Source organism: Paramisgurnus dabryanus, chromosome 14, assembly GCF_030506205.2.
Source record: "Paramisgurnus dabryanus chromosome 14, PD_genome_1.1, whole genome shotgun sequence".
NCBI lineage: Eukaryota > Metazoa > Chordata > Actinopteri > Cypriniformes > Cobitidae > Paramisgurnus > Paramisgurnus dabryanus.
In genome coordinates, this window is record NC_133350.1 from 7,725,168 (window position 1) to 7,739,821 (window position 14,654).

Sequence of the window (14,654 nt, forward strand, 5' to 3'; positions counted from 1 at the left end):
TCGCACACACGTGGACTCAATGCACGCGTCTTGGACTCTTGCTCGGACGCAGATGGACTCCTCCCTGCACCTGAACTTATAATACGCACGGCTCTGACATTTCCTTGTACTAGAGAGGTTGTTAGGTGCGCAGAGGGTTAAAACCAGCAATTTGGTTGTTCCCACTCCCTGGAATGCAGGACATTTTAGACTTAACTCTTTCCCCGCCATTGACGAGATATCTCGTCAATTAAGAGAAAACGCTTCCCCGCCAATGACGAGATTTTCCATCTTTCCGCAATACCACTATTTTCCACCAGGTGGCGCCCTTCCGCAACTTTTTAAAACCGGAAGTATTGCCCTATGGCAAGCTGCTGCATGTCCGTGTCTGTTTTAAAGATCGCTCTGCATCTGATCTCTATCAAAAGTCCGTCATAAAAATTGAATTATCTCTGCTTTTTGCTCAAAATATGGTGTTTTTGCAAAAACCTACCCATATTTAAAAGCTGATTGCAAAAGAACCACTAAAGGTAGGATGAAACGGTTTTTTTTGTTTGAAAGCAGAGGGTCTGTTCTTTCATTTGGTATATTGTATGTTTATATATTTAAAGAAGAACATTTTCTGGAAGGCATTAAACTTTGGTGAAAATCATGAAAAACGCTGGCGCTGGCTGGCAACTTTTTTTAAAAACGCTGGCGGTGAAAGAGTTAATGACGCGGATGGATTAAAGGCATCAGTTTAAGGAAGGATGCGATCATGACAGTGTTGCCCTTGCTTCTTTTTTGTCCACCAATCAAGTGACTTGTCATATTATTAGTATTTATGAACAAATAAATAAATAAGTAAACTACTGCCACGCCCCCAATACTATCGTGTATCGACGATCTCACAGGCTGACGATAGGACAGTCTCAAAATTGGATCTTTTTAAATGTACACATTAATATTTGAGTTACTTTTTTAAAAAAGTAATGCAAGTTACTTTTCAGTTTAATTTATTTGATAAAAAATTTACTGAATTAAACTAAACATAGTCACATTATGCACTCTATGCGTACATGCCTGTGTGGGAATAGCCAAGAAAAAGTAACGCAAAAGTAACTAAAAAGTAACATAAGCATTACATTCCACGAAAAGTAATGCAATTAGTTACTTTTTTGGGAGTAACTTAATATTGTAATGCTTTACTTTTAAAAGAAACTTTCCCCAAGACTGAGGGTAAGTATGATTTTTGGGTGAACTATCCCTTTACCACTTACAGTATGTATTTGTTAAAAGTTCATTGTGTCAATGTTTGGGAGTACACTACATATAGATGGCCTCTAGGCATGAATAGCCACAAAATTATAATTTGGATTCATGAGCTTCATTCAATAGCATGCATATCACTTTGATGGCCCCTAACAAAAATAAACCTCCTGTGGCCCCACAAGCTCCATATAAGTGAATGGACATGAATTCTTATTGCGTTTGAGCGAGTAACCAATCTTCGGCTTTATTTTGCTATTGAACAATGCTCTCCGAGTCTGGCTACCATTGTTTAAGTCGCGAGAGGCAATGCTGAGCCCTTGGTAATTGCATTGCTGGTGATTTGTAATCGTTATGAGGGAAAAGCTGCTCTTCCCCATGGGAGCCGACAGGTCAGCCGCTTTCATGCCCATGCAGTCACAAGCTATATATCTGGGATGGCCTGGCCTTTGCCTTTACGGCTGGGTGTGTGTGTATCTAAGCTATATTTAAGCCATCTCCCACACCAATGCCTTTTCAAACATGATTCGGGACAACAGATGATGAGTTTTGATCTATGTTTCGATCAAATTCTAATTTGCACAAATTGAATTTACAAGCAAGAAAGTAACAAACTGATTAACTATTCAGCAATTTTGATAGATGATTCACGGCAGTCTTGCCGACAGTATCAAAAACGAACAAAATAAATCACAAGAGTTTTGCTGACCCTTCGATTCCTTTATGTTGTTAGCTGCATTCATCTGCAAATCAACAACATTAGCGTGACACGCTTGTTATTGTCAGAAATGATAGAGGACAAATCTGAAATCGTACGGCTAAATAAGATTTGGGGTGACAGCTGAAAATATGAAAAAGAGATACAAAAGTTGTCAAACAAGAAAAATGCACTGCCGTCCGAAACGGTAAGATTTATGTGATATTAATGCATATTTGAATCACTTTTAAGAAAGACAATGATAGCGATTATTCTTGTTGGCAGTCTGCTTTGATGACACTATCGGAGTCTATTCCTGCAAAAATCCCTAGTTCAAGAGTTTCTTCAATATAAACTTCAGTAAGATAAATTTTGGAGATTATGAAGTTAGTTGTGCACGCAGCACTTTCAGTAGAAATGAAATTTTATACAGAACTGATTTATGGAGGGGAAAGCTCATCTTAACATGTAAATCTGTCTTTATACACGCTTACCCTTATTTCGCCAAGTAGGACATGTTCCTGGATCCTTGTTGCCTTTTCAACAACATTCCTACCAACCAATCAAAACAAGAAAGGATGAGAAAGATGCTTGATTTTAAGGGTGCTTCATTGTTAAACGTTAAGATTAGAGATCTAGAATCCACAAATTTGTCCCCAAATCAGGGTAAATAATTTCTCCTTCATTTGCGTGTGTATATGCTGTGGCTCTACAAAAAAACAAAAATCTCACAAAAACAACCTGCTGTCTTTAAAAAAAGCATTAATTTATTACACTGCAAAAAAATATTTTCAAGAGAAAAAAATTGTATTTTTGTCTTGTCTTTGGTAAAAATATCTAAAATTTCTTAAATTAAGATGCTTTTTCTTGATGAGCAAAACGATGTTTGCTTGTTTTACGCACAAAATCACTTAAATTTGATATTCTGGTCTAAAAACTAGACTTATTTTCTTGGGTCGTTTTACTCATCAAGAAAAAGCATCTTAATTTAAGAATTTTTTATATTTTTACTGAAAACAAGACAAAAATACTAAGAATTTTTTTTCTTCAAAATAATTTTTTGCAGTGTACACACTTCTAGTTTCATTGAAGAAAAAAGAGAATAAAAACAGATGTCAAAATTAAGAAAGGAAGCGTATTATGGAAAGAAACTAAGAAGAAAAGCCAAGAGCACTTATATATAATGTCTGGATGAATAGCCCTGACAAACCAAAAAGCCATTTCACGACAACCTGAACCATCGTCTAACACGTATGAATTATACGTGCATGAAAATGAATGACAGGAAATGACCTTTTTAGGAGAAAAACTGTGCAAAAACATTCAAATCTGTCAATATGGATTTTGCTAATGTCGGAGTACCAGGAGGAAGAGGTTACCTAGGCAACAAGTGGAAAAGGGCATCAGTTAGAATGGCATTAATTAACTGATTTAACTCCTTTGAAGTAGATGTGTTTAGGGATCACGAGGAGGGAAATGCACACAAAAGATGTATCGTTCCTTTTAGGTATATTATTGGTAGAGTGCTATTCATTACTTTTTGCTTTTTCACCTGCAACCCCATCGCAGTCGCTTCATTAAACACCAAACATGGAGTTAACGAATACCGGTGCGTTTACACACAGCAATCCTTTGCTTTTCGTTAAATCGTTTGTACAAAACAGAAGGTGAAACAAAAATAATCACGAAATCGAAATCAGTCCTCTTTAGTTTCCTATATTTCCTTAGTCTTAACATCCGCAGAAACTTTCACACATTTTTTCCCACCTGATGTAACTGTGGGTAAACAGTTCACTTAAACAAGTCAAATGCCATTTAATTCGCAACACCTCCTTTATCTATAAAGGCCTGGTATTGGGCATTGATGAATGAATCATGTTACTTGCATAGAAGCATAACAAAAGGTTGTATAATCAGGAATTGAATCAATATGTCTGATAAGATCTTTCGGCTGATGTTTGACGTTCTGGTGTCCTGTTTTGAGCGACAAATTTGCAATTACGCATTTGGCATACACTTTCATCCAAATATTTAATCAGCACTTGTTCTCTGGTTTTATCAAAACACGCAACGTCTGTGTCTGTGTGTGGACCAAAATTCAGTGCTTTGTTCCAATAGCTAAGTAGGTTAAAGAGAATCTTGATTAGTTTTGCTAAAAATGGGTGATTTGCGTAAGACAACACCTGTTTAATTTCACAAAACCTTGAAGCACATAGCTTGCTATTACTGACACCAGTGCTGCTTCTGGATGAATAAGTGACCTTACTGTAAATGTCACATAAAAAACGCACGCACCTAAGCCCTTTACTACTGTACATCATGAGCTGTGACATACAGGAACACAAAAGTCATTTTTTATTGAATTAAAATTTGGCCTTTGGCAAGACATCCAGGGTAAAGCAATGCTAATTATACAATGCATTTATTTCGTCAGAACGCATGGCTAACCTTTAACAGCTGCCAATGAAAAACCAGCTTTTTGTCTCCGTAATGGCAGTCACGGCATTTAACAGCGGGGGCTAAATGGACACGCTAACCAGCCAAACTGCAAACCACTGGCTATAATGCGCTCTCATTCTCTCTGTCTATACTTCTTTCCTTTGTTCAATCAGATGGATAATCCGAAGCATCCGTGGCATTCCGGTAGAACAAAGGAGGAGGAATGATGGGGAGGAAAAAGGTGAGACAATTTGATTATCGCGCTCCAATCAAACACAATTAAGCTAGGTCATCTGGAACACTTACACAGCAATCTAACGGGACCTTTTCACGCACACACGCGCACGATTATCTCAGGTAGGCAAAATGGGCCGCGTGTTCTCATACTGGCGCATCGGACCGTGCGCGGGCTGCCGATGAACACATTCAGCCAAATTTACGTCGATTAATCACCAATTAATAAAAAAAAATACTTTTCTGCCTAATGAACATACAGCTCCCAGTTTAGAGAGCCTAATGAATCAATTTCACGATTGTCCACTCACTAAACGGGACGGAAAAAAGTAAGGAGATTGAAAAAAGTGTGAAATTTAAAGGGATAGTTCACCCAAAAATGAAAATAATGTCATTAATGACTAAACCTCATGTCTTTCCAAACTCGTAAGACCTTTGTTCATCTGCTAAACACAGTTTAAGATGTTTTATATTTAGTCCGAGAGCTTGTTGACACTTCATTGAAAATCTATGTACGGTATACTGTCCATGTCCAAAAAGGTAATAAAAACTTCATCAAAGTAGTCCATGTGACATCAGTGGGTCAGTTAGAATGTGTTAAAGCACCGAAAAAACATTTTGGTCCAAAACTAAAAATACGACTTTATTCAGCATTGTCTTCTCTTCCGCGTCTGTCGTGAAGCCCATGCACGAGACTGAAGTCACGTGACTGCAGTGACGCGGCTGACGTGTTATCTGGTGCGCCCCAGTTTTTTTGTGTGTGTGCGCCTGAGCTTCGTTTACAGTCTGAGGGAGACACACGCTGTAAGTTTGAAAAAAAAACTTCACAAACATGTCTGAGGATAACACGTCAGCCGCGTCACGTGACTTTAGTCTCATCCACGCATTTTCCAACCGAACCGGAAGAGAAGACAATGCTGAATAAAGTCGTAATTTTTTGTTATTTTTGTATCCAAATTTATTTTTAATGCTTCAACACATTCTAACTGACCCACTGATGTCACATGGACTACTTTGATAATGTTTTTATTACCTTTCTGGACATGGACAGTATACTCTCACTAGATTTTTTTATGAAGGGTCAGCAAGCTCTCGGACTAAATCTAAAACATCTTAAACTGTGTTCCGAAGATGAACGAGTTTAGAACAACATGGGGGTGAGTAATTCTTTGGTGAACTATCCCTTTAAATCAGCATCTTATTATAAAATAAACATCTCATACTCTGCGGCCCTGAATAGCGCACAACATGCAAAGTGTTCAATAGAAGCGCCTCACAATTGATTACACATATCCAACAATGCAAACGACTAAAAAATAGGCATTTCTCTATGCCATCTGGCATTGCATTGTCTACGGAGAATCTATGTGATGCTGTTCTAGAATTTGGCCGAACTAGATACATCAAAAGTCAAGATGTTTATGCGTACAGTACGTTTTTAAAATGCCATTCCCAGTGGCAGCACTTATATGATGCTTTTATAGGCTGTCTAGGTGGGCAACTCGACAACTGGGTTTTGGAACAGAGCTAGTTTTTTCGGCTTGGTTTTGATCCAATCCAAAGCACAGAGAACGTGATGAACATGGCAGATAAAACCATCTTTGCTCTACAGGGATAAAAACACGCAAGTAGATCCATAAGGGACGTTGATTCTATTCATGCTGCATATGTCTATGCGGTTATGATGCCTCTGAATGTGTTGTGCTTGAGGCTGAGCATAATTAGAGTGGATGGTGAGAGAGAGAGAGAGAGATGGGTATTGTCTTCTACTACCCTCTGTTGTTGATTTCTATGTAAAGGCCTGGTCTCTCTCTCTTTTGACTGAATTATGACTTAATACACAGCCCAAGGAGAGAGCACAAACACACTGCATAAAATCCTCACAACCCGGAAACCAGCCAGACTGCGGTGCCGAAGGGAAGAGAGTAAGTGTACGCGTGTGGTGCTAAGAAAGCGAATCAAAACAAAACACAGAGATGGAGATAAGAAAGAGATTACGATCGACTATCTTGTTCTGTTTTTCTGTTCACTCCCATCTTTAATTCAGCCCTCATGAATACAAAATCTCCCATCAGCAATAACAGTTGGTTGGTACAACATTTAGTTAATGTGCTGAGCATGGACGTGTACCTATTGTAGAAGTTTACTGTACCACCTAGTTTACTGTAGATGTTTCTTCTGAATGCACAAAGTGTAAAGAAGTGAAAGTGAGGGATTGCACACAGACTGAAGTCGGGGAAACCTTTCCTGTTTCCTAAATAATGCATCAAACCCAAGTGACTTCTAACATACACACAAGCTCATATCCACTGACCATAACCTGCTGCACTAAACGGCAATAACACTCAACCAAACATGACACGGCTATAACATGCTGCATATGCATCACGATCCTTAACATTTATTTCGTTACAATGTTGTCGTTACGGCCATATTGCATCCATCTCAAATCCTTTTAACACCGATTTAGAGGTTGCTGGTAGCGAAAACAGTCTCATGTTGGTAGTGATAAAGCTTACGAGAAGTCACAGGGGACAGCTACACCGGCCGAGACTTGCCATGTGTCATCCGCCTGTGTGTGTGAGGATCCGCCCAGCCCTCTGTAGCGTTATTGGCAAAACAGACAGCGGTTCCCAGTTAACCGTCTCGTAGCACAACTATTGATCTTTATTGAGAATGGAAAACAGAGAAATGGGAGCGATATATAAATCCAAAGAGACTAGACAGCGCATTTAATTCGACGCAAATGAAAAAGAGTCTGTGAGGGATAAAAGCCATTTTCAGTCGGCTCAAAACATTAGCGAAAAGAGACACAGTGTTCCTGTTGCTCAACTGATACAGCAGCGCAGAGGGTTTTACGATTACCTGATGTAACAAAATGTATAACTTGAGTAGTCTGCCAACTGAATAAATGCAATGAATTTCTGTGTAAATCATTTTTACATTGATCGTTGCGCTGAATGCTAACCCTGGAAGAATAAATCCTCGGTACATATTATAGAGTACAACATTTTATTTTAAGATATCTAAAAATCCAACCTGATCTCACGAATTTCCGTAGGATAGTCACAGAATTTTTTGCTCATTTTTCCGTGGCATTCTCACGGATCTCCGCATTTTTCTGTGGCACTACCACGGACTTTCTTTTCAGTGGCATTCTCACGGATTGGTTACTCAACTGTTTTGTCGTATTTTCTTACCATTGTCACTTCGTTTTAGGGTTAGATTTATCCTAACCCCACAGCAGGCGACAATTGTTTAAAGTTTAGAAAATATAAAAGAATAAAACAGAAAAAATAGTATAAACCAATACTTAAAGTGACATACTATTGCAAACACCAAATCTAACCCTAAACCATTCGACAATGGTTTGAAAATAGGAAAAAGCAGTTGAGTAACCAATCCGTGAGAATGCCATGAAAAAGATAGGCTGTGGTAGGGCCACGGTAAAATGCGAAGATCCATAAGAGTGCCACGGAAAAATTTGCTAAATATTCCCATGGAACTTTGTGAGATCATGTTGCAATATCAGTATTGCCCTCGAATAATGGCGTACGACTTACTGTATACAAATAACTATTAGACATGCAGAACTTACTTATCTTATTGTTCATTGCTCAGGTCATTATATTGCTTGTTGGACACGAGATCGTCGTAGCTGTGTCTCTTGTCTTTGTGTTTGTATAAGCGAGTCACACCGTTAAACCGGCTAATTTCAGCCGTTCTCCAACCATTCCCATGCACCATTAAATGACTACATTCTCAAAATATGAAGCATATGGGCCTCTTTAATTGGCCAATTTCTCTTGCCAGTGCATTCAGTGTATTCGTGAATCCAAAAGACAACACACACACCCGCACACGCAAGCCAAATCAAGGCAGACAGGCTTGGCGTAGTCGTTCGCTGCCTCGGCTCAGATAGCGGTAGATTCCCCTCTGTTCTATTGATTAATTGTGCCATTATATTTGATGTATTGCTTTCTGTGGCCCATTTATTCCTTTCGTCTCTTGTTTTGGTTTGTTTTTTCTTTATTTTGCCATATGAGGGACACAGCCGGTGTGATAATCTTCGGCATGACCCAACGGGCGCAGTTGAATAAAACCATCCTCATAAGCTTTGTTCGTGAACAAGTGCAATAAAAAGGGGTCGTGGGACGTCTTTCTAATCCGCGAGGTTACTGTTCCACCCGTGTCACGAGTAATTTGTCCTACCAACAGAGACCCGGAATAATTATTCATATTTAATCAGGTGGAGAATGTAACGTGGGCCGCCGGATGATAAGTCATTTTCCATGTTCCATTATCAAAGTTTTAAGAAAGCGGCTCCCAGCGTCTAACCAGCACTCACTAAATGGAAAAGCTAGAGTGGTTTGGCTTATAAAATCATAATGGGCCTGCCTGCTTTGATAAACCGAGAACGTGCCTGGAATACAAGAAAGCGAAAGAGGAAAAATGAGAGATGGGAAAGAGGACGGGGAGAATAGAGAGTCTAAAGGACAGAAGGAAAGCATGAGAGCGAAAAAGCGGCTCTTAAATACGATAACATCAAGACAAGGCCAGCAAACAAGTTGAAGACGGGAAAGGTCGTAGGCTTTGGACAAAAGCGTTGGCCATGTAAATGGCATTCTCAAAATAACTAATTAAGAAAGATTTAGAAAAAAAAGATCATTTCTATTAATAATACCAAATTTCATTTACTTCGAATGGAGGCGTTTTTGTGTTGAAATATGCACAATAATTTAATTAAAGAACTCACACGCAGCATTACTTTAGCATATTTATGGCATGTTTAAACTGGATTATGAAGTGAAAGTACAGTAAATAAGATGCAGACCAAATTACTGCACTATAGTTTAGAGATTCGGCCTGCAAACTACTAAAAGCTTTATTCTGGGACATGCAGAGGTGCATGAAAAGACGTAAAACCAAAACAATCTGTAGAGTAGCACAACGCTGTGCTAATGAAAGAGAGCAGGCGTCCCTCCCAACAATGTGGTCTTCAGTTCTTAATAAGCATCTTAACATTGAAGGACTCACCCTGCTCGAGCGGTTGTGGCTTCAGGCCAGTGGCCTTCATCTTGAGCGCTTCCTTAGCCGACATGTCACAGCAGGAGCCTTTATTAGTGTCCTGATCACTGTCCGCTTGATCGCTGTCCCCATGTCCGCTGTCTCTGAGACTGGCACGCTCTGGATCTTTGAACGTGGAGCTGCTGTGAGAAGAAAACAAGACAGAACGTTCAAACGGATCGTGTACCGAAACTTCCACATGCGAGTCTGAGACAAACACAGCTGATAAAAGTAACAAATAGGCCTTACCTTTGAACAAACTGCTGCCTGTTACCCATGTAATTGGACTCAGCAGGAAAATTATCTGTCTGTGGAGGAAAAAGGAAGACAGTTTACGTCTTGTACGACACTGCAATGCGTCCTGGTGTGCAACAGAATCTCCTGGTGAAAAAGATTGATTAATTATTCAAAAATAGAAGATGGGGGGCTTTAATCTTTAGATGTGTGCATTTTTAATTAGTCAGGGAAACATGCAAATTAAACATCCAAAACACTTAATTGCACATTTGTGAACTTAATGACCTGTTAGATACAAATAAGAGTGAAACAGGAAAAGGAAGGAAGAGGAGGAAATGTGTGGGTATATAAAAAAACGAGACTTGTTTAGCGTTCACTCACACATACATAATTTTATGTAAATGTGACCCAGTCTGTGGTCTCTAATTGTGAGCGTCAAATTTTGATTTCAATCCCTGATTTCACATCGATTTCAATCTCTTACTCAATGTTTAAGATAAATAGAAAGGTTAAAGGTGCAGTGTGTAAATTTTAGCGGCATTCAGTGGTGAGTTTGCAAATTGCAACCAACGGCTCAGTCCACCAGTCACCCCTCGCTTTTGAAACACATAGAGAAGCTATGGTAGCCACCACTGGAAAAACATGTAATTGATGGAGACAACTTCGTAAAAAAAGTTTGTCCATTAAGGGCTTCTGTAAAAACATGGCAGGACAAAATGGCGACACGTAAGGGGACCCTCTGTGTATGAAGATAAAAACGTCTCATTCTCAGGTAATAAAAACACAACGGTTCATTTTAAAAAGGTCTTTACACACCCCTAATAATATAGTTTTGTATATTATTTTGCATTTCTGTCAAGAGATCCTTCTAAAAATTACACACTGCACCTTTAACAAATGGGTTAAGTTGAATAGAACGAAACCTATTTATAACACAAGCAAGATGTACTGTTAATGTACTGTATGTTACACTAACCCTACCAGTTTATGTCATTTTGGTGTTTAAGGGGTGTTTGACAAAACACAAAGCAAAGGCTAAGTCAAGGCCTGGTCTACAGGGGGCTAGGGGGGGCATTGCCCCCCAGATTTTCCAACTGTCCTCCAAAAATGTGCAGCCAACCATAAAAAAGTATCTCTTTACACAAATAGCGTCCCTTGTTTGCTTATTTCTGGTTGTCTTTGAGCTTTGTGGTCTCTTCAGGAAAAGTGCTACTTTTCTCTATGACAATAATTTTAAGAAATTGCATTTTTAACTCTTTCGCCGCCAGCGTTTTTTTTTAAGTTGCCAGCCAGCACCAGCATTTTTCATGATTTTCACAAAAGTTTGATGCCTTCCAGAAAATGCTATTCTTTAAATATATAAACATGCAATATACCAAATGAAAGAACAGACCCTCTGCTTTCATAAAAAAAAAATGTTTTCATCCTACCTTGATTTGTTCTCTCAAATATGGGTAGGTTTCCTCAAGAACACCAAATTTTAAGCAGAAAGTTAATTACATTTTTGTGAAGGACTTTTGATCTGGTGGATAATTGCGGTTTTGCGCAAAGCTGGAAAAACTCGTCATTAGCAGGGAAGCGTTTTCTCTTGATTAACGAGATAACTCGTCAATGGCGGTGAAAGAGCTAAAATAGATATAAGAAAAAATGCATTAAATTAACGTATTAAAACATCACATATTAATATGAAACTATTATATTTATAGTAAAACATCCCCAAAATAGCCCCTTATCCTTTCTTAGACACACTTCATTATTTATTCAAATACAACAGCCAATGGCAAGTCTCCAGTAGTTTTCAATACGTTTGTTTAAGACGTCGTTCTATTTATTAAAATTAGAATATTTAGTCTGGTTGTAGCATGATATAAAGTAATATATAAATGTTATAAGGTTGATTATAAATTAGTAAATATAGAGTATTTAACAGTTGCACATCGCAAGCAGTTTTAAAATCCACAGATTTTTAAGTTCAGGAGGAGCTTTCACTACGCAAGGTCATCATAAGGTAAAATGTGTTTTTAATGTTACATTATAAATCTAATTTGCAGTGTTATGAACAAAAACAATGTGATTTGTCTTTGGACTTGTCACAAAACACACTTACAGTATTTTAGGATGTGTGCTTTTGTCATATAAATAAAGGTTCACCTACAAACATTACCAATGTTTTAATACTTACACACACACATACAATGCTAAACATCTTGATGGTCCTGACAAATGCTAACATAAACAGCATTAGTAAAGTACTGTAAATAGTAGTAAATCAGAATTTCTTTTTTTTTTTTTGTTTTGTGTGAAATATGACCTGGACTTGTTCTTGCCAGGTTTCATGAAATCCTACTCTCACACGGCACGCAAGTGCATTTCACCCCAGACCACTTATCTGTTATTGTAGATAAAAAAGTCCAAATGGTTCCCAATCAGTTCTGCCAAACGAGGACTGAGCTGAGTAATAAGAAACGCTTTATTGAGTAAACTTCAGCGGTTTTTCAATCTTACAAAATTATATCTATCTCTCTTTTACTTCTGTCGCTTCTCAATCGCCAGTGACAATGGAAAAAGCGATAGCCTTTCTCTGATCCCCCTCCTATGGGTTTCAATTACTCAACTCAATTTTACATCAATGTTGCCACAACGTGTTTTCGCTCCTACTCAGAGTCGATACGAAGTGAAAGGAAAAAGAATACGAGCTCAGCTGTAGTCCAGACAATATTGACACGGCTAAACACAAGAGCAAGGAAGACTAATGCACCGCTTCACTTCGTTTCCACCCCTCCCATCCACATCCACTCTCTCGTCACCATCATTAAACCTCTCAGACATCTTGATGGTAGAGTAATGTAGTGCAAAAACGCTTTTTATTACTAACATGCGCTTTTATGCTTGACATTACCACATGTACCCGGCATATATTATCGCACCTGTTGTTTCAAAGGCATTTGAAAGAAGCGACCAGAAAATTTCAGGCGAACAGATCTCCGTCTTTAGATAAAGCGAAACGCTACAGTATATAATCAAAGTTTGATAGCAGTGTTTATCCTTTCAATTTTCAATTTGTGTCTGAAACCTTAAACCGTGGAGAAATGTCTATTTGCTAGAAAGAGATATGATGTTTTTCTTCAACGCACCGGTGGACTTCAAAAGGATATATTTAATGGTGCAGTGATGTCACTGACAATCGAAATAAAGAAACGAGACGCCACATTCGCAGCGGGGACGAATTGCGGGATTGTGTGAAGGTCAGGTAGGCCTCCCGTACCCCCATGACCTTTATGTGCCTTTGTTGAGACTCTGTATCTCCGAATGCCATGCATCTTTCAACCTCTGTCGCAGATGAAAAACGTAGATGCCAGAGCTGAATCAAAGACCAAACCAGAGACAGACAGTGATTGGAATGCTGTACAGCTGAAGATATAATTGTTGAAAGTCTTAAAGGTCCCATCTTTCTGTGTTCTGGTTGTGTTTACAGTGCGCAATATAACGTGTTCATGTTTCACGTGTAAAAAACTTGGTATTTTTCACATAATTTATCTATCTTTTTTCAATGCGTGCACTTTTGATCTTTGTACAGCACCTCGTGAATGTGTTAGCATTTAGCGTAGCCCCATTCATTCCTATGGCTCCAAACAGGGATGAATTTGGAGGCCACCAAACACTTCCATGTTTTCCCTATTTAAAGACTCTTACATGAGTAGTTACACGAGTAAGTATGGTGGCACAAAATAAAACTTTTGTTGGGAGCCATAGGAATGAATGGGCTATGCTAAATGCTAACACATTCATGAAGCGCTGTACAAAGACTAAATGTGCACACATTGAAAAAAGATAGGTATGTATTAATTCATCTAAGTTGAGGTAAGAACATAGTAAAATATAAAAAATGGTGGTGTTTTCCTATAAAAGATAAGCAGTTTAAAAAGACACCAGCTATTTATAACATACTTGCAGAGGTGTGAGACTGGAAGATGGTGGTTAATTTTGACAGTGGCATCAGAGCGCCCTTTGCAGCCACAGAAAACACAGCGCACTACTACAGGGATGCGACCTCCGCACGTCTACTTTTTAAAAGGTTGATAAGAGCACTTTCCGGGGAAGTGTTTTACAACATCCTGCCAGTATGCAAACTCCCCCTCGAGAGAAAGTCTGATAGAAAGCGAGCGAGCGAGCGAGAGAGAGAGAGGCAGAGAGCGCAGATAGTGCCAGTCTAAATCTGGATTCACGAGTTTCCTGAGATTACGCAGGCTGTGTCGGCTGGAGGTGGCAGCACTGGGTCATACAGTACACGACTCCCTGCAGCCTGTATCAAAAGATGCTGCTTATTCCCCAATGTTTAATTTAACCATCATCCTTCTTTGGATGACACGTCAGCTTTGACTTCTTTAGAAATCTGAAATCATTCAAGCAAACGGCTCAACACAATCTTGCAGGTTAACAGCCAATGGCGCCTCTTCACCTCAGTTGCTGTGCACTAGGCTGCTATAAATAAATACTAAAAGCTAATAAAAAGTCCATTACTAAAATAAGTATCAGATACTCTCCTGTCAATTAGCACCATTTATATGACTCTAAGTCATGGCCTCAATGAGACATCAAGGTCTACAGAATCAAGTGCCCAACAAAAACAGTGATTTTCATCACAGTTTCTGTTTTTAAATCCATTTTAGTGGTTGTATGCTACAGGCTTGCAGACAGTCAATGAACAACCCTACTTATTGCTGTTACTAAACTCATGCTCATTTTTATTGAG

General features: G+C 38.8%; 1 protein-coding gene across 1 annotated transcript in view; it reads right to left on the reverse strand.

Annotated features, from left to right (window-relative positions):
* pcdh17 (protocadherin 17) overlaps positions 1 to 14,654 on the reverse strand; it is a 90,135-nt gene that overhangs the window by 44,866 nt on the left and 30,615 nt on the right. Inside the window, exons 3-4 of the mRNA XM_065241031.1 lie at positions 9,914 to 9,972; positions 9,635 to 9,807 (exon numbers count right to left, since the gene is read on the reverse strand). Coding sequence (XP_065097103.1) covers positions 9,635 to 9,807; positions 9,914 to 9,972 — 232 coding nt within the window. The remainder of the gene's footprint in view (positions 1 to 9,634; positions 9,808 to 9,913; positions 9,973 to 14,654) is intronic.